The 18,844-nt window shown below is 56.4% G+C and overlaps 1 protein-coding gene and 1 non-coding gene across 4 annotated transcripts in view; both read left to right on the plus strand.

Annotated features, from left to right (window-relative positions):
• Positions 1-2,374, plus strand: part of SPATA21 (spermatogenesis associated 21) — a 41,860-nt gene extending 39,486 nt beyond the window's left edge. For 2 of the 3 annotated variants that reach the window (XM_061395625.1, XM_061395627.1), the window contains 2 exons: positions 760-935; positions 1,613-2,374. In XM_061395625.1, coding sequence (XP_061251609.1) covers positions 760-935; positions 1,613-1,956 — 520 coding nt within the window. In that variant the 3' untranslated portion in view covers positions 1,957-2,374. The remainder of the gene's footprint in view (positions 1-759; positions 936-1,612) is intronic. The other variant, XM_061395626.1, reaches the window with a different exon arrangement.
• Positions 2,375-18,339: 15,965 nt separating this feature from the next.
• Positions 18,340-18,412, plus strand: TRNAE-UUC (transfer RNA glutamic acid (anticodon UUC)). The gene has a single exon. It is a non-coding gene; the product is annotated as a tRNA-Glu (tRNA).
• The last annotated feature ends 432 nt before the right edge of the window (positions 18,413-18,844 follow it).

An 18,844-nucleotide genomic window follows, 5' to 3' on the forward strand; every position in this document is an offset into this window, starting at 1 on the left:
AGAATCCCAGGGACGGGGGAGCCTGGTGGCTGCCGTCTGTGGGGTCAAACGGAGTCGGACACGACTGAAGCGACTCAGCAGCACTGCTGCCCTTCCCCAAGCACTGAGATGAGTGGCCACACACAGCAAGCACTTGATACATATTTGAATGAATGAATGTACGTGTGGGGCTGCAGTCTAGTGGGGAAAAGGCAAGTAGTGATGAGTTAGGAATATTAAGTGGGCTGTGATGGCCTAAGTACAGGCTGTCAGGGGGTCTATAAGCTGGAGCCCAGCTAGTCTACTGGAAGAGAGGGCTTCCTGGAAGAGATGGCCCTTAAGCTGAAATCTGGAAGAGGAGCAGGAATTAACTGCATAGCTGGCTTACAAAGCATTTGGACATCTAAGTAAAAATACCCGTGACAGAGCTCACGGTACCATCTACCAAGCTCTTGGGCCAGTCTGCTGAATGCTGAGTGGGTCTTGTTAGTCTTCGCTTTTAACCCTATAAAATGCTGACCGACTCACCTGAGAAGTCAGGTGACGTCCAGTGACTGGGAGAGAGAACCGTTCCGCCACGTCACACGGGCGGACTGAGGCTCAGAGCAGGGCAGTAAGTTGCCTACAGTCACAGGAGTGAATGGCAGAGCCAGGATGAACACCCAGAGCTCCTGAGCCCCTGCTCCTGAGCTGGCCAGACAGAACAGGGGCTCAGGAAGAGGGAGTGAGGAGGGGAAAGGAGACGCGGCAGTGCTGAGCTGGGCGGCGCTGCCTCCCCAGCTATTACCAGCGGAAGCTGAAGGAAGGCGCCTGTAAGGCTCGGGAGACGGAATCGGCCACAGGGCGGCTGCGGCCCCGGAAGAAGCTTCCCTACAGCCCCTCGCAGGCAGACACCCTGGAAATCCCCGAACGCAGAGTCCTCAGGGTCCTGAGCCGGCTGAAGCAGCAGAACTACGGTGAGGGCCCCGGGCTCCCCCAGTGGCTCCCCCAGCCGGGGCCGAGGCGCAGCTCCCTGCTTTGGGCCTAGCTGTGTGCTGACGACCACTCGCTCCAGCCCAGCCCCCCGCACTCTTTACCCTGAGCCTGAGCCCAGGGAGCACAGCTGGTCTCAAGAGCCTGGATTGGGAGGGCAGAGGGGCTGAGCAATCCCAGCTCATCATTTCTTGAGCACTCTTGGGGTCACTCACTGTGATAAGCCCTTTGCAGATGTGCTAGAATTCAGTCATCATAATCATGTGTTTATTAATACCCCACGCATTTACACTGAGAAAATTAAAAGTTTAAGCAACTTGCGTAAGGCTCCTCAGCTCGCATGTGTCAGAAAGGGGAGTTTATATGCAGGCCAGACTCCTGCTGCGTGCCAAGTGGGTGGACGAGGAGCCTTCCAGGTGTCTAGACGTGCTCCTTTCTAAGCTGCTATTAGCCCTTACCCTGCGCTCCCTTAAATCCTCATGAGCTCTGAGGTGGACGCACAATCATCTCCAGCTTCTGTAGCAGTTCAGGGAGATCCAGTGAGTGGCCCAAACCCACCCAGCTTGTTGTGGCAGAGCCGGGTTCTCCCAGGGGTCAGCCTGGCTCCCAAGGTTGAGCGTGCTCTGAAACACCCCTCTCCTGCCTCTTCTACCACTGCCAGCTGCCAATCTGCAGAGCCCGTACGCCCAGGTGCCTTGCATCCCACTCTGCCCGCGGCTGGACAAGAAGACGGTCCGCCGGAAGCAGGGCGGCCACTATGAGCTGGAGCAGTGCCCCTCCACCGGCCTGGGCCCCGACATCCACAGCATCCTCCTGCACACTGGCTCTCAGGGAGGCAGGTGGGTACCCCGAGGGCACGGCAGGCCCCCGCGCAGGCCCATCCGCCGCTGTGTCAGAGGGCCGGGGCCTAATCCAAGGGGCATCCAGCGTTCCAGGTGGATGCAGACACTGCTGTTCCAGGGACGAGAGGGGAAAGGACAGAAGAGGGAAGAAACTAGTCTCTGAGAGCCTGTGGGCTGGGCAGATTGTTCCAGAGTCAGAGTACTTCTGCCTTTCGGTGCCCAGGACTCCCTGGCACCACCTGCCCTTCTCAAGCACAGGGTTTAACTCTCAAGTTCTTTGAGTCTGATTCTGCTTTTGGAGTAGGAAACCGGCTCGGCAGCCAGGTGGATGTGAGCTTTGCCTGCAGCGGTCCTCCCCAGGCCTGCTGGGATGAACCGGGGCAGAGGGTGGCCACTCCCTCTCGCCCTGCTCTCCCGCCTCTCCCCCAGGGAACCCGGCCGTCTCAGTTCTGTGCCGGCTCGAACCCACTGACCCTGTGAAGTCCTGACTCTGCCTGCGGACAGACGGGTCATCGGGCAGGGACTGCTGCTGGATTTTCCTTTTGCGGCCTGGTAAGCCAATAAACAAGAACCTCAGCCTCTGTGCCTCTGTGCCACCCGGCTGTCAGAGCACAGGGCCTCAGGCTCCCTCAGGCTCCAGAGCCCTGAAGGCAGACTCGCCCCGAAAGCCTGCCGAGGGCCAGGTGTCCTGCTAGAGGCGGCCTGGGTGCAAGTCTTGACCTTCTGTGCACTCTCTAAGCACAGAATGGGACTGTCCTCAGATGACTGTCTCCAGGCCTCAGACTAGGAGCCCCACAAGGGCAGGAACTCTTCCCCCTTGCTGAAGGGAATGGTGAACGTAAGGGACGTGCCTGGGACAGACCCTGGCCTCTCACACAGGCAGACCCCATGGCAAGGCGGCTGGGGGCGGGTGTGGGGAGGCCCCCCGGGGGCTGAGACCCAGGGGTCTCCTTCCCTGGGAGTCGATGGGCGTGGGTCCTCGGCCACCCCAATCCTGTCCCCAGAGCGCCCCCAGCAGTGAAACACGCAGCCACAGCGAAAGCTGAGAAGATCAGAGACTGAAACGAGGACAAGGCTTTGACAAGTTTAAAACATGTATTTAAAATACAATTTATAAAATGCCTCATCTGCCGACTCAGGAGCCCGCGGTGCGGGTGGGGTGGGCATGCCCGCTGGACCAGCAGAGCAGGACGGCAGGGGACAGGCTCCCTCCCAGACCCTCCCCGTTCAGACGCCCGGGGGCCACATGGCCGAAAACAGGACCCCGGAGGCTTCCAGAGTCTCTGCCTACCGGGGAGGCTGGGGTAGCCCTGCCGGCCCGTCCCTGAGCAGAGCGTCCCCAGGCGGGGCGAGCAGAGGATGGCGGGGCTGGGCAGGGCGGGGCGGGGGCCCTGGAAGGGCTGAGGGGAGCAGATCGGGTGTTGCCTCCTGCCTGCAGGTGGGGAGCACCCTGACTGAGTGGGCGGAGAAGGGCGGGTCACCAGGCCCAGACCCCCAGCTCCTTTGGTTATAGGCTGACGTCAGAGTAGTGGCTCATGGGAAGCGGTTAGCTGGGAGGTCTGAGGCCTGGCTCGGGGGTCAGGGAGGAGCTGGGGAAGGGGACAGAACCACGGAGGCAGAAAGGGGCAGCAGCCTCAGGTTTCTGCCCCCTTCACCCTCCCTGGGGTTTTCCAAGCCAAAGCCTGCAGCTTACTTAAAAAAAAAAAAAAAGCACTTAAGGAAAGTTACAGACAGCTACAAAAAAAAAAAAAAAAAAAACCCCACAAACACACACACAAAATCCAAACCGTTCTCCCATCTCCCCGCCCACCTCCCCCCAACACAAGAGTTTCCTATTTCATTTCTTTTCAAAGTCTTGCCCGTCACCTCTCCGTCTGGGGAGCCAGGGTAGACTGCTGGTGGGTGGAGGCAGGCACGCAGCGGGCAGAGCCCATCTTTGGCCGGAGGGAGGCGGGAGCGGCAGTCCCCACAACCTCCTCGATCCAGACACCCGTCAGCCGGCCTCCTGGGCCCCCGCCAGGAGAGGGGAGCGAGGGCAGCTGGTCCCAACGGCAGGGCCCTCAGCACCTCTGGCCTCCCCACCTGCCGACCCCTGTACCTTCTCCAGCTGAAAGGACAGTCTCATCTTGGGCCAGACACCACTGTCATGTGAGGGATGGACGCTGTCCGTCTCGGACGCGGAAACCTGGTCAGGGCTGCGGGGCCGTGGAGACAGCAGCTCCCTCCTGCCCACCCCGCAGAACAGCCTGTGGCGGCCCTCAGCACCCCGCAGGCTCTCACTGAAGCTGCGTCCAGCTCTGCGCATGCACCGTTTCCGGGCTTCACTCAGAGGTAAGCCTGTGCTGTGGACTAGCTGCTGACTCGGCTGACAGCTGACCTCCACTCCTAAGGGGCAGACGCAACCGGCCAAGGCTTGCTGGGCCCTGCTGACATCCCCACGGGGTGAGGTGAGGGCAGGTGAACCACAGGCGGGAGCAAGCCTGGAGACCTGGCCCGCCACCGTGGCCAGTGCAAGCTGCCCCAACCACAGACGCCACAGCACCCGCTCCAACACTCATCTGCCGAGCAGGCAGGCCGTCTGGCTGGCTGAGGGACGCAAGGTGCAGTGCAACGAGAGAGATCAGAGAGCCTGAGAGGAGCCAGATGGTACGCACACAGCTGCTCTGGGTGGAGCCTGCTAAGCCTCTTCCACCTCAAAGAGCCAAAGCCAGTCTCCAGCCTTTAAGGACAGAGGGAAAACTGCCTTCATTCCAGGCCCTTGCTCTGGAAAAAAGGGGTGGAGGGTAGCCTAGGCGCAGGGGGAACCAGTCTGTCATTACCAACCTCTGCAATGCACAGCTTGTTTTCCCCAAACGCACTCAGAATGGTTTGCTCCTAAGGTAGTGATTTCACAAGGGAAGTGTCCTGGGTACAGTTACCACGCTGACGCCATCAACAGCGATGGCGCCCCACAGACACGCGAGAGTTAGTTCTAAGTCTTGCGCGACAGCAAAGTCCACCTACGTTCTGCCCGCACTCAGCAGGAGGCTCAGCATCCTGGAGTCAGACTGTCTCCGGGCTTCCCTTGTGCTGACAGCGAAACACTGAGCAAGTTTCGCAGCCCTTCTCCTAACGCCGGGAGCCGCGGCCTCACCCCCACCGCCTTCCAGAAGCAGCCAGCCTGGCTGGCAGGGAGCCACCCTGAGGGGTTTTGGAAGGGGACGTCTGTTCACCGTCTCCATCTCCCAAAATACTAGAGGTGAGGGGCTGGCACCCTCCCCAGGCTCTCTGAGCCTACAGAGCTAGCCCAGTCTGCAGGCAGGGCGCAGAGGCCCTGGGCCGCAGCCGGGGGAGGGAGGTACAGGCGTGGCTGCTCCTCTGTCCTGGGGGCTGCAGAGCCCGGCCCCGGCTGGGCAGCAGTAGGAACACAGAAGCTAAGCTCACCAAAGTCCTATTGGTTAATGTTTCTAGTGAATTTCCCAGAAACACTTTTAAGTAGACTACCAAACTACCCTTTCTCAATTAAAAATTCATTAAACTGCTAAAACCTCTCCCATGCACTTTTTTTTTTTGCAAATCAAATATTTGTATAAACAAAAATAGGAAGGAAAGAAAAAAAAAAAAGGATGTTTTCCCATGGAACTTGCTTTTAAGTGATGAAGACACGCACTTGAGGGTGGTGGACGGGAGTTCTCATCTGCGTTTTGATATCCCAAATTAACGAGCATGATAAACTTATTGCTGGCACTGGCTTCACCCCAAGTAGCCAAGGGGCACTGCCTGACTCTCTACTCTGAGTCCCTGGGGGGGGCCCCAACCCTCCTCTAACCCCCACCCTTTCCCTTTCCATTGACTGGGGACAGCCCTTGCAGACATGCCAATCGCAGTGGGAAGAGGGGGAAGGGAGGTCACAGTGCATGGGGGTCAAGGTCACAGTGGGCGGAGCAAAGGGGATCACAGTGCAAGTCAGTCGGTCACTCCCTCTGCTCAAGTCCAGCGGTCTGCCCCGGCAGTGCGGCCTGCAGCGGGCGGCGGCATCCTCGGCAGCCCGCGTTTATCTGCGCTGTTTGAAGCCTTGGGACCCATCAGGACCCAGAGGCTGTCTGATCACATTGTTGGGCTGCCGGCTGTCTTCTGGCTGGGAGATCCGGGTTGGCCTGAAGGAAGAAGACCAGAGGGAGGCCTGAGAAAGGGCAAAGGAGAGGCCCCCAGATCTTAAAGTCAACTCCTGCATCTGGGGTGGAGGCCAGTGGCTCCCGGCCGACTCTGGCCCCGTGAGCCTGCTTCTCTCTTGAGCACACCCGGCACAACTCCACGCTGGGAAGCCCCAGAGAGCAGGTGGGGCGGCCGGCACCTGCTCGCTAGCGCCCGCAGCACTCTAGAAGAGGCGGGGGCAGTGCCCCAGGGCCCCTGTTGTCCAGGGGCAGTGACAGTGACCATGGAGAGCACGTGTCCCGCAGACCTTCGGGGGCCAGGCTCCCCAGAGGCCGGGCTGAGGCTAAGACCTCTGACCGAGGCTCAGCGGTGACCCCACGCCGCCCCACCACTCCTCTCCAAATCACAGGGCTCATGGCTGACTCGTAGGACTGTGAAGAACTGAAAGAGAATGGACTTCTACTCCTTTGCCAAATGAGGGCTTAGAGGACAGAGAACGGGAGTCCATCAAAATAATGAAGGCACGGTACAGATTATTCCAAGCCTCAGAATACCCGCTCCCTCCCAAAGAGGCTTCTCGTAGTTAGAAAGAGGATGTTTTAACAAACACTGCTTTACCGGGAGGTGACAAACTTACATAATGCAACCTCTAGAGCTGCAGAGGCAAAAAGGCCATGATTAAAAAAAAGAATTGAGAAAATTCACAAAAACATCAGAGCGGGCCATATGAGACCCAGAAGATAACATCCACAACTCACTTGCCATTTAATTGTACAATAAATGGATAAGGCAGGCGATCATCATCCCGTTTCTCGGATGAGGCGGTGAGGACACAGAGGGTTAGGTAGGTCTAAGCTAAGCAGAAGGAAGCGGCAGAGGTGCGCTCAGAGCCGGCCAATGTGACTGGAACCCGCGCAGCGCGAAGCCCCGCCCCGCAGGCCGCGCTCCTCCCCCGGGGGCGCGAAGGCCACACTCACCGGTCGAGGATGGGCTTCTCCTGCTCCTCCTCGGGGCTGGCGCTGCCCAGGATCCGCTTCCGGGCCTCCGCGTACTCCGCCTCCCGCTGCGCCAGGGACTTGACCGGGAGGGCCGGCCTGCTGGCGGAGTTGGGGCCGCTGACCACACCGTTGCTGGTGGGCCTCTTGAGGATGCGGATCTGTGGAGGGGGCCCCGCGGGAAGGCTATCGTCCTGAATCACAATGGGCACTTTGGGAGGAGATTTGGATTTCCTGCTGACGAAGAGCAAACACAGCCTCAGAAGTCCTGTCTGCGGTGAGGAGGCCCCAGCCGGGCCCCGCTTCACCATTCCCGCTCCCAAGCCTATCCATTAGTCTCTGGCCTCTGACCAGACGCTGAAATTCTCACTCAAGAAGGGTTTCGCCAAAGAGCAAGCTTGCCTATTAAGCTCACACAGCCCCAGGTCTGCTCCCCAGACCGAACCGCGGGCGAGGGGGGCGGGAACACCAGCTCACTCGGAGACTTCTCTCCTCGTGTTCAGCACAGTCACAACCACCACAGTGTGGCCCCGGTGGCAAAACATCTCTTGTCCAGAATCCATCGGCCTCGGTTAGAAACCCCAGCTTCCCTACGCAGACCAGAATGTAACAGGCTGGTAGGTGGGAGCCCCTTAGCTTGGGGGTCGGCAAAGCATTCCCTCCCAGTCGAGGTCCCAACATGCCCTCAGACCCGGGTTCCAGGGGGCCGGGCCCGCCGCCCTGACCGGCATCTAGGCGGGACTGGCCACACAGCCCGGCCTTCTGCTGAGGGGCCTGGGCCTCCTGGACGCTGGCGGCCCCTTCGGAAGAGCTCCCGAGCTGAGCCCCTCCCGCCCCCGCAGCAGGGCTCTCCGTCTGCTGGATGCGGCGGGGCTGCGGTCAGGACGATGCAGACGGCGCCTGGCAGCGCTCCAAGGAAAAGCACCGCCCACGGCTGGGGGCGCACGGCGGGCGTGTGCACACAGGGCGGGGCGGACAGCAGGGACAGTGGGGAGCGAGGGTCCAGGCGGGCAGGGCCACGAAGACCCTCCCCGAGTGGTCACCTAGCTCCTCCTCAGAACCGAACAGCCCCAGGGGCCTGCTTTCAGGGCCCTGTTCTCAGGAGGGGTCGGGACCGGGGTGGGGGCTGCCGCCCCGGGGCCTGGAGCGGGTCTTGGGGGGCCAGGGCGCTGTGACCAGGCGCGCAGACAGACGGGGAGCCGGGAAGCCAGCGGCGGGCAGGGCCCCCCCGGCCCCCGGGGAAAACTAGGCAAGCCCGCAGAGGCCCTCTCCTCCTCCCCGCGGGACGCTGACAGGTCAGGTCAGCAGGGCCAAGACAGACCGCGCCGTTCAACCTGTACCTGCTCTGCAAACCCACTGCCTCTGCTGCCTGAGTGGGGAAAAGCGATCCTTAAAGGTCTTGAAGAACTTCCAGAACCTTTTCTTCCCGATCCCCTCGTGATGCCAGTCGTGCAGGGTCCAGGGGACTCTCTTGCCCGACCCCCTTGTGTCACAGAGAAGGAAAGTGGCGTCCAGGAGACAGCGTGCCCACACCTCAGTCAGCCTCCGTGCCCACCCAGCCCTGGCACCACCCCCTCTCTGCAGACCGCCTCACAGGGGCCCGCTAACGCAGCACGCAGGTGACCACTCCAGCCTCACTCCCACAGCCGCCGTGTCTGACCCTAAAGGAAGCACTCGCTGCCCACGAGCCTGACCTGCCACACCTAACGGCCAGCTGGAGACGCCACTGACTGCCCAGCGCTCACAGCAGAGAGCGTGAGCCCTCAGACCAGACAGCAGCCTTACCTCTCCTTTTGTGTGATCTTCAGTTTTTTTTCCAACCGTCTGTCTATTTCCTAGAGGAAAAAAATGTATATAAAAAGTGGAAAAAAATCTCTCTCAAATAAAAACTTACGTCTTTATTTTCAGAGCTAGGGGCAGCGTCCTCTGTGACCAGGGACGACAGTGTGTCCTTAAAGTCTTGGGTGCAGCCCTCCCTTCACGAGCCTCTGGGGCGTGGGGCCCTGACTCCTTGCAGGTTCGTCCCCCTGCATGCCTGAGGCTGCGGTGAGAGTTCTAGACCTCATCCTTCAACTGGGGTCTCTACACGGCCTCCAACCAGTCTCCTGGTCGCCAACCTGTCCTTCAAAGAGCCATTCACATCAACTCTGCAAACATGAGCCAGCCTGGCTCACGTCCCCACTGAAGACGCTTCAACTGCTCGCCGGTCCGGTCCAAGCCCTACGCAAGCCTCCCGCACGCATGCCTTCAGCTCCTGTTCCTGTCACACCAACCACAGCAAAACCAAGCTGGCCTGTGCCGCAGCCCGGTGTGTGGTCCGCCTGCCTCCAGGCTCGGCCCCCTTGGAAACTCCCAGGTATCCTGCAAAACACAGCTTGAGCGGCTGCCTCTCCTCTATGAAGTCTCCTCTGCTCCCACACCGGTCATCACCTGCTCCTCAGATGCACGCTCTCCCTTCATGAGCCGTGGATCACATATTTTACAATCATTTTTTTTTCACTTGTATGGACTAGAACTCTGAGACTAGCAGCTAGCAAGAGGCCCAGAACAGAAGAGAAGCCGACCCTCTGCACAGCAGGATGGAGTCGGAGTCCTCCAAGCCTCAGCAGCAGGAACCACAGGCTGCCTCCAGAGCCTGGCGTGGGAGTCTGCACATGCGGGACAGGGAAGCGGCGCGAGCACAGCCCAGGCTCCGAGCTCCTCAGCTGTCCCCTGTGTGTTCTTAAAACAGGTCCCATTCAACCGTGTTCAGGGAGGGCAAGACCATCTAGCTACTGGAGAGGGGCGCAATCATATGCAAAATTACGTACTGGTTCTCACTGGGGTGACTTTGGTACATATGGCCACCTCTGGAGACGTTTTTCAGGTGTCATTACTGGACGGGAGGTGTGCTGGCATCCAGTGGGCTGAAACGGCCACCAGGACCCACTGAAACCCTCCAGTGCGCAGGGCAGCCTTGCAGCAGAGACCATCCAGCCCCAAAGGGCAGCAGTGACGAGGCTGAGGAGCCCTGGCCGAGTGAGATGGGTGGGTTTTCAAAGGACTCTAGTACTTGCAAAATGTTAACAACGATGGCCTTAGTGAACAGTTTTTGAAATATTTTCTTCAAAAACTTCAGAGCCCAGAGCTGGTTTTCACAAATTATGTCCTGAAATATAGTTGATGGCTACAGTTCAAGCTGGTTAGCTGTATTGTTCAAATCTTCTACAATCTTATTGATTTGTTTGAAATATAGACTAAAATAATCAATAATTATTCCTTTTAGTACATTAAAGCTTACCATTGCAAGTGACAATCTCTATCTTAAAATCTATTATTTCACATCAATAAAGCGATTCCGTTTTTCTTTTGGTTGATATCACCTGGAATGTGCTTTTCCCCCTCTTTTACTTCCCTCCATTCCTTATTTTTGTTTCCTGTAAGCAATATGAAGCTCGCCTAATGACATGAAGCTGAATCTAAACGGAATCTGACACTGATATGACTGATGCTGAGGTGTGTTTAACATGTTTTATTTTTATGAAAGACTCAAACTACATTTGCTGCTGCTGCTAAGTCGCTTCAGTCGTGTCCACTCTGTGCGGCCCCAGAGACTGCAGCCCACCAGGCTCCACCGTCCCTGGGATTCTCCAGGCAAGAACACTGGAGTGGGGTGCCACTGCCTTCTCCAATGCATTAAAGTGAAAAGTGAAAGTGAAGTCACTCAGTCAGGTCCGACTCTTAGCAACCCCATGGACTGCAGCCTACCAGGCTCCTCTGCCCATGGGATTTTCCAGGCAAGAGTACTGGAGTTGGGTGCCATCACCTTCTCCGTCATGTTAGACTAATGCCCACCAACTTTTAAGGGCTTTTCACAACTAACTTGCAGTTTTAAAGTTTGTGTCATTTTGCTACAATCTGAAAATGAGACTTCCTATTCAAGTTCCTCCATCATAAATGTAAGGTTTTACATCCACGGGATTTAGATGTCTTCAAATGGGTCAGATCAAATGCCTCTAGAGGCGGGCAAGCACCCACACTCCCTCTGAAGGGAGCACAGTGGCAAGGGGAGGGGCTCCGAGGGGCCAGGGAGAACTCATCCCCGCAGACAGGCAGCCGCGCCCAGGAGGCTGACTCCGCTGCTTCAGAGTGATGAGAAAGCCCTGCATGTTTAAACTTCATTCCAGGGACTCTTGCCTGTACATTGCTCTGAGGACCAAATACGAGGCAAATGGACCTAATAATGGGTTAGCAGGTTTTTAAAAGCACTATGGGAAATCCACATGGCGGTGACTGAATCTGAGGGCGCCCGTGCAAGGCTTCCCTTTCAGGAGGGCGTGGCTCCCTTCTTTCTCCAGGGCCCGTGGGAAGACGGAGACGCTGCCCAGGCCCAGCAAATGAGCCTGGTGGAGGAAAGCCCTTCAAGAGGGAACAGACGGCAGTGTCTCAAGGCTGTCAATGCACCTTCCCTAACACTCCCTTTCCGGTCACACCTACCCTGTGTGAGCCAGAGCGGCTTTCTCTTTCTCCGTCAGATGAGGGGAAGGTGCTCAGAGAGGTTACAGAGCTGCCCCACAGCCCCAGCGCAGCCCCAGAACTAAGGCCGCTGGAGGCCCACCCCATGCTGCCGCCCCCAACACTGCTCAACCCCCTGGGAAAGCCAGCAGACACCGAGCCCCGCTTCCTTCCACCCTCTGGCTCCTACTCTGCCCCCGCACCCCAGTAACTAATACACACATGAATCCCCATGGCCTCGGGCAGGACAGTTTACCGGGCTGAGGAGGAACTCCGCTGGCAGTGGGGAGGACGGGTTCTGACGCCGACAGCCCTGGTGGAAAGCGGTCCCAGCCGCCTCGGCTGGCCTGCTGCACCCCAGCGCACCCAGGGCCGTCTGCAGGGGGCGGGTGCTCTGCCAGCAGCTGGAGGAGGCCCCGCATCTCCCACTGGAGTCTGTCCAGGGGTCATGAGTCAGTCCATTCTCTCCCTGGACAGGCCCATGCAATCAATCCACTCTCTGGCCCGGGCTCTGAGGAGCTGGACCCAGTGGAAACTTTCCTACAGGGCACACTACAAGGAGAACGCTGGTCTCCTCCAGAGAGGCAGCAGCCGAAGGGATTCCGTCGGCTTCATAAGGCCTGAGGAAGCGCCTGGTGTGGGCCCCAACAAGGCATCCAGCCAGCTAAGGGCACCTTCCTCTTCCACAGGGATGCACACAGGCCCGGCCCAAGGTCAAGACTCGTGTGTGAGAGGTCCAATCTCAATGGCTGGTGAAAGAAACCCATAAGCTCAGCACTGGAACTCGACTCCGAGAGAGGAAGGCTCACTGGGGCACAAGGCAAGTGTGAGGGCATAAGCGATCACGGGCAGCTTCTCCTTCCGAAGAGCTCTGTTTTTTCTTAAGCAGCACCGAACAGACTCCAGAAGATGATGCTGCGTCTCCTCTTTCTGGGTCAAAGTCCCACGCGAGGTCTGCTGTTAGCGAGCACAGGTAGCGCTTCACCCGTTGAGCTGCACCTCCACAAGACCAGCCACGCTGCCTGGTCTGCAGGAACAAGCAAACCAGGGAGCGAGCAGCCTAGGGCTGGGGGGCCACGAGGAGCCACCGTGGGCAGCAAGCTGCTCCTGGACAGACTGGTCCTTAGGACAGACAGAAGGGGGGTCACCGCCACGGACGGGTGCAGTGAGACGTCAGGGTCTGCAAGTTCAACACACCCGAGAAAGACGCACAGCGCCACTGGCTGCTGAGGCCCTTAATCTTGCGAAGGATGTACTCGTGTGAACCTCCAGCAGAAAGCTGGGGGTGGACGCACAGGAGTGGAAGGAGACGCCGTGAACAGTCTCAACCGTGACCCAGCCAGAACCTCCCAACGGAACGGAGGCCCAGCACGTGTGTGCGCGCAGACAGACGGCGGGGAGAGCCCCGCTCCGTAACACACAGATGCACACGGCGAGGAGGGGAGAAGGAAGGACAGAGGCAGACGAGAGAGGCAGACTCCTCCGGCCTTGGTGCAGAGTGCAGGAAGGACGGTATCGATACAACCGTACGTGGCAAAAACAGACTTCACCACTTCACCTAGGGATGGCCAAGCCAAACCCAGGCCCTCCACTCACCAGGCGGCCGACACAACTTGCAAGAATCTCGTTACCAAATGGAGGCCTAAGAGGCCCTGGCCCTGCTCAGGAAGCACCGTCTTTTCATCAGCATAGTTACGATGTAAGGGGCTTTTTGAGCACAAAGTGTCTCTGTCAGTTGCCATTTCAGAAGTTGGTATCTTCTGACTCTCCTCTCAAATTCAAGGCGGAATGACCAATCTTGGGCTCCCTGTGAACTGCTATGCCCCACAGGCTCACGTAGTCCAGCTCTCCAAATTGGGAACCACATACCTGCAAGTAGACCCTGGGGGGATCTAAAGAGACAGAGTTCCTCCGAGAAACAGAGCCTGACTGGTCGTGATGAAAAGTTGGGAGAAAATGCCATCAAGGAGTGGATCGTGAGCCCACCTTCCAATGAGCTCTGATCCCTGGACTCGCACTGCAGCCGGCAGGGTCCACGCCGGGCCCAGCCTCTCTAGGTGCCGGCGCACAGACCACCTCTGCCAGCGCCTCCTGGGGGCAGTCTCCCCAGCAGCCCCTGTGTCTCCATACCACACACCGGGGGAGTCTGGCTCCTCCCTCGAGGGCCTCGGTTGCATTTAGGAGTAAAACAAAAATAACTCGCGGGTAGTTGCTCAGTCGCTAAGTTGTATCCGACGTCATGAACTGCAACACACCAGCTTCTCTGTCCTTCACTGTATCCCAGACTTTGTTCAAACTCACGTCCATTGAGTTGGTGATGCCATCCAACCATCTCCTCCTCTGTTGTCCCCTTCTCCTGCCTTCAATCTTTCCCAGCATCAGGGTCTTTCCCAGTGAGTCAGCTCTTTGCATCAGGTGGCCAAAGGATTGGAGCTTCAGCATCAGTACTTCCAGTGAATATTCAGGGTTGATTTCCTTTAGGATTATGTGGTTTCATGGGTGGAACCAGCAAAATCTGGTCTAAAGCCAGATAAAAAGGTCTCCCTAACTTTTAAAGCACATCCCTGGCTATTTCAAGTCCAGATATGCAATTCACAAAACCTTTTCCAAACAACCTTCATATCAACTTTAGTAATGGGGCTTCATCCCTGCCTTTTTCCTCCACATCACTGGCATGGTGGTGACAAGGTCTTGCCCCAGGGGGGCTGGCTGTCTCCAATGCCTCTGCTTGCCCCACCCCCCGGTTCACTCCAGGAAGGAGGGCACCCACAGTCACCTCCCCCAGGTCTGACTTTACAGCGATGCTTCAGGATCCCTGTCAGGTTCAATAACAATAACTCCTGAGCAAACACGATTGGGTAAATCAGAAAGAGCAAAAGGCAGAATGCAGAAGTTGAGAGACAAAGAAGAGCTCTGCAGCGCAGTGAAGCCATCAGGTGCCTCTTTAACACAGACTCGGGTGGTCTGTTTGAAGGTTCCATTTCCCAGCAGGCATTCCGCCTTCCTGTTACTCCCGCACAAGGAAAGACGCTGCACTCTAACTACGTGGGTCGCTGTCGGGCACGGGATGCAGTGCTACAGCGCCCTCCCTGAGGAAACCTGTGCTTTGTTGATGTATCGCAAGGCCATTTTCCTTTTGCTTCACTGTGATTAAAAAAAAAAAAAGCTGGAGACAAGCATTTACGGAAAACCTAAAACCTGCCAAGCAGGAGACGAGCTAGCAGCTGGAGACTGAGACGAGTAAGGCAGTCCCTGCTGACGGGGAGCCCCGCCAGGCAGAGGCAGATCAACCACGGGTGCCCTGGGTGCACAAACACTGTCAGGACAGAGGTGAAGCTCAGGCGAGCGGCAGAGACTTAAAGGGGGAGACGCAGGCGAGAGAGAGTAAGAACAGAGGGAGAGAAAGAAAGGGCCCCGAAGAAAGACACTTCTTAAACAGAGGCGCTCAACTCTCGAGAGGCAGCTGATAAGGGACCCATCTCTCTAACCTTAGACTAGGTTTAGAAAGTCATCTGAGATTACTTCAGCTGCGGCCAGCAAGGTTCTTATTAGCTGGTATCAATGCTACTCAAGAAGCTACGGCGGAACACTAGCTGTAACTCCTGGGGCCAGCAAGAGATGGACTGGAAGAAGTCAGGGGCAGCAGGAAGCGCAAACGGCTCCAGGCGGCAGGCAGCCAACACCAAACAATTTCTATTTGCTTGGAAGGGAAAACCACTTCCTGCTTTCTTTCCCCAGTTTCACAGAGCTTTCTAGATCCCTGCGCGCCTGACCAGAAAGGGGGAACCCTTTGGGCACACTCTCCTCTGCATCAGATCCAGCTGGGCCACTCTGTGCGCAGGGGTGCTGCCGTACGCGGCTGGGACACGCTTGACACGTGGCTGGTCCAAACCGAGAGGTGCTCTAAACAGCTGACTTCCCAGTCTCAGTTAAAAAAAAAGTGTAACACAGCTCATTAATGTATTTTCAATATTGTTTATGTGTTGATTTGATACTACTTTGTATATATTGAATTAAAAATACTAATTTCATGTGTTTCTTTATACTTTCCAAATATGGCTTCTAGAAAACTTTACATTACCTATGTGGCCTGCAGGATACTTCTGCTGGGTAACACTGCTTTAGACCTGACCTTAGAATGACAAGTCTCCCTCCTGTCCATTTCGTCTGTCAGCAGCTGGTGACTGAGTGCCTGAAGGACCCAGGAGGCATGGTGTTCAGGGGTATGCAACCCACTCAGCTGGGTCCTATCTGTGTCAGCGTGAAGCAGCAAGCACACACTCAGCGCCCAGGGTCTGGCTCGGGCCCTGCTCTGGGCAACACTCCCCACCTCGCTTCAATTCAGCTCTCTGCGCTCTACTGTCCCTCCCAAACTGCCCTGCACTGCAGCTGAGCTTACTGGTGAGTCCCAAACCTTGCTCACCTCAGCACCGCTCAGCGCCACTCAGCGCTCCTTCCCTGCGGCATTTTTAAAGCTGAAGTAAGCTTTTATCAGTAGAATGGATACACCGTTTTCTTTACTCAGCCTCCCAGACACTGCGCTCCCGGTGGTTCCCTCTCACGCTTCGAATCTGATTTCTTCTATAACAAGATAGGTTCCTCTTCCTCTCCCGATCCCTTGAGGTTGGGGAATTTGCCCCTTCTGTGTCAAGGCTGGCTTATTAAGTGGCCTCATCTAGTCCCAGAGCTGTAAAATCATCCACATACACAGTCCCACTTGGATTTCGAAAGGTACCTCAGCCTACTGTGTCCAAAACCAACTCCTGATTTCACCCCGTCACGCAAACCTGCTCCTCCCACCGCATTTCAGCAAGTCCAGTCTTCCAGGGCTCAGGCCAGACTTTGGACTCGCCTCTGAGGCCTCTTCACACCCACGTCAGCAGACCTCGTTGGTTCTATTTTCAAAATGTATGAATTTTCTCAATGCTTCTGCTGCTGAGACCATCCTGGTCTCAATTACCAGCAGTATCCTGATTATTCTCTGTGCTTCCATTCTTGCCCCTACAGTTTGTTCTGCTCAGAGCACCCAGAATGATCTTTTTACTCCTGGATAACTTTATTTAACTCTTATCACTAGGCAAGGTAGATTTTATTAATCTATTTTTACACATGAAGAAAACAACACTGAAAGGTAGTGATGAAACAAAAATTTTAAGGCACGATAAAAATTTAAACAGAAGCTTCCCCTGTCCGTGGGGTCTCCCTGCTCCCCTCCAGCGTGCACCGCCACCTGCATATGCACGAACCAGACCTCAGTGGCAGGCGTGCCTGCTCAACCACGGACACCCCTGTTTCCCCCTGGCATCAGGCACGCGACTCCTCAGAAGACAATACTCCTCTGTCGATCGTGGAAGGGGTCAGAGTGACCACCACTCGCCCCGGTAGGTACAGACATCTCTGGGGAACTTTACGTATTATGCCAATACACTGATTCCCTTAAACCCAGGGGCTGGTGCAGAACAAACAGGTCAGACAACTTGGGGAGATAACTGGGCCACACCTGATGGAAGTTCTCAGCTGAAATACTTACTCACGACCTTGTTACCTGCATTGTACCTATTTCATAAGATTATCATTTTTTAAACTACCAAATGCGTGACTGACCCTTCAGTACAATTAATGTGACGAGGTCACTTGAAACAACTGGCTACAGATATGGTTCCGCAAGAGTAACGGCTGTGATAGTCTAACCCTGGCTACAGGAAGCAGCAGCTAGAGGAACCATTTCCTGGACCATAACAGCCTAGTAAGTCAGGCAGGCCAGAGGTGTTTAACAGGGCTGAGTCCAGTAGCACATTAAATGGCCTATCAACAAAATCGCCACCTGACCTGGAGATGGGCATTCCCAGCACTCCGGGCAAACTGCTCATAAAATGCCTCCCACAGCTTGGCTGAAACGAAGACCGAAGACCGAAAGCAAAAGGGGCTGTTCAGTAAAGAATGTTGCCCCCCACCCTGTTCTACAAGCACCGCCGCTAGGCACCCAGCCAGGTCTCCACGCCCTTGGGAAGAAGGCAGGGCGGAGGTCAGGGCGAGGCCCTGTGCTCTGGGGACGCGGGCAGGACCGGTCCTCAGGCAGCTACCTATTTTCAGGAGAAATGTTCACCGAGCCAGCCTCTCGCATCGCCCCACACTTGAGAAAAGCACTGAAGGCCTAACTAAGACACCCGTCCCTCGAGAGCAGCAGGACCGACGGAGCCGTGTGCCCGGACCACACACAGCCCTCAGCACACCACACGGCACCTGCCCCCACCTCTCTGAAACTGCTCTCAGAGCTGAGGCTGACTACAGTCTTCAGGTTGGCTAGAACAACATTTTCCGTTAGATTATCGATAAATTGTTCACTCGGTAAGTAGTGACTTGTCCCCAAATCACACCTGGCACTTGAACCCTTAGCCTACCTCCTGATTTCCGTCCTGCCACGGATGCAGAAAGCGGGTCACTGACTGCCCAGGGCAACCTATCCTTTCTTGCTCCTTTTTATAATGAAGACAGCAAGGCTTCTCTCCCAAAGGAAATACCAGACCTACAGACTTCGGGGGATGGAGCAAAGTCTCTATCGCTCCCCCACACCAGGTTTGATTCAAACACCCAAAGGTACCCTCACCACAGGTTAGTCAGGATCACAGGCAGCAGGGCAGGAAGCACAACGGAGCAGGTGGGCGCCAGGGTGGGGCCGTGGGGAGCAAGCAAGGCCAGGGAAAGGCGTGCAGATCCAACAGTCAGAATGCAACGCGCGTCCCCAAGCAGTCCACAGGTTACAGGTTACCAGAGGTCGTCAGTGGGAACTACAGATACAGGAGCCCGAGAGCAGAGCTGTTCCATTTCCCCAAGAGGTCTGAGCACGTTATTCACATTCTCTCTTTCCACTTGGCCAGGTGTTAAAAAGTTATTTCCCACTTATAATCAAGATTTCAAGGCACTCCCTGGTGGTCTAGTGGTTAGGACTTGACACTTTCACTGTTGAGGGCCTGGGTTCAATCCCTGGTCGGGGAACCCACAAGCATTGAAGCACAGCTCAAAAAAAGAAAAAAAAAAAAAAAAAAAAAAAAAGATTTCAACCAGCATCTCACAGTCACTGTTCTTAGCATTACAGCTAACAGCAGCACTGTCTTTCTGGCTCTTGAGCACTGAGTTCAAGTTTCTCGGATACACAAAATGCACCAGCTCATCATCCAGGCTACAGAGGAACGAGGTCAATCCCAGGCAAAGGAAACACACAACTGCGAGGGAACCAGCAACTACACACCTTAGGGCACTGAACTTGTTAACTCTCTGCCAAGAAGCAAGAGTAAACAAACAGTCTAGAAAGACCCTGACGCACAGGCGCAGGGTGCCAGCAGCCTCGCTGGGACTGCCCGTGGGAGCTCCTGCCCCACACACGCCACTGGGTCACGGAGACGGAGGGCATGCGAGGTGCACTCCGCC

This window comes from Bos javanicus, chromosome 2, assembly GCF_032452875.1.
Source record: "Bos javanicus breed banteng chromosome 2, ARS-OSU_banteng_1.0, whole genome shotgun sequence".
Lineage (NCBI taxonomy): Eukaryota > Metazoa > Chordata > Mammalia > Artiodactyla > Bovidae > Bos > Bos javanicus.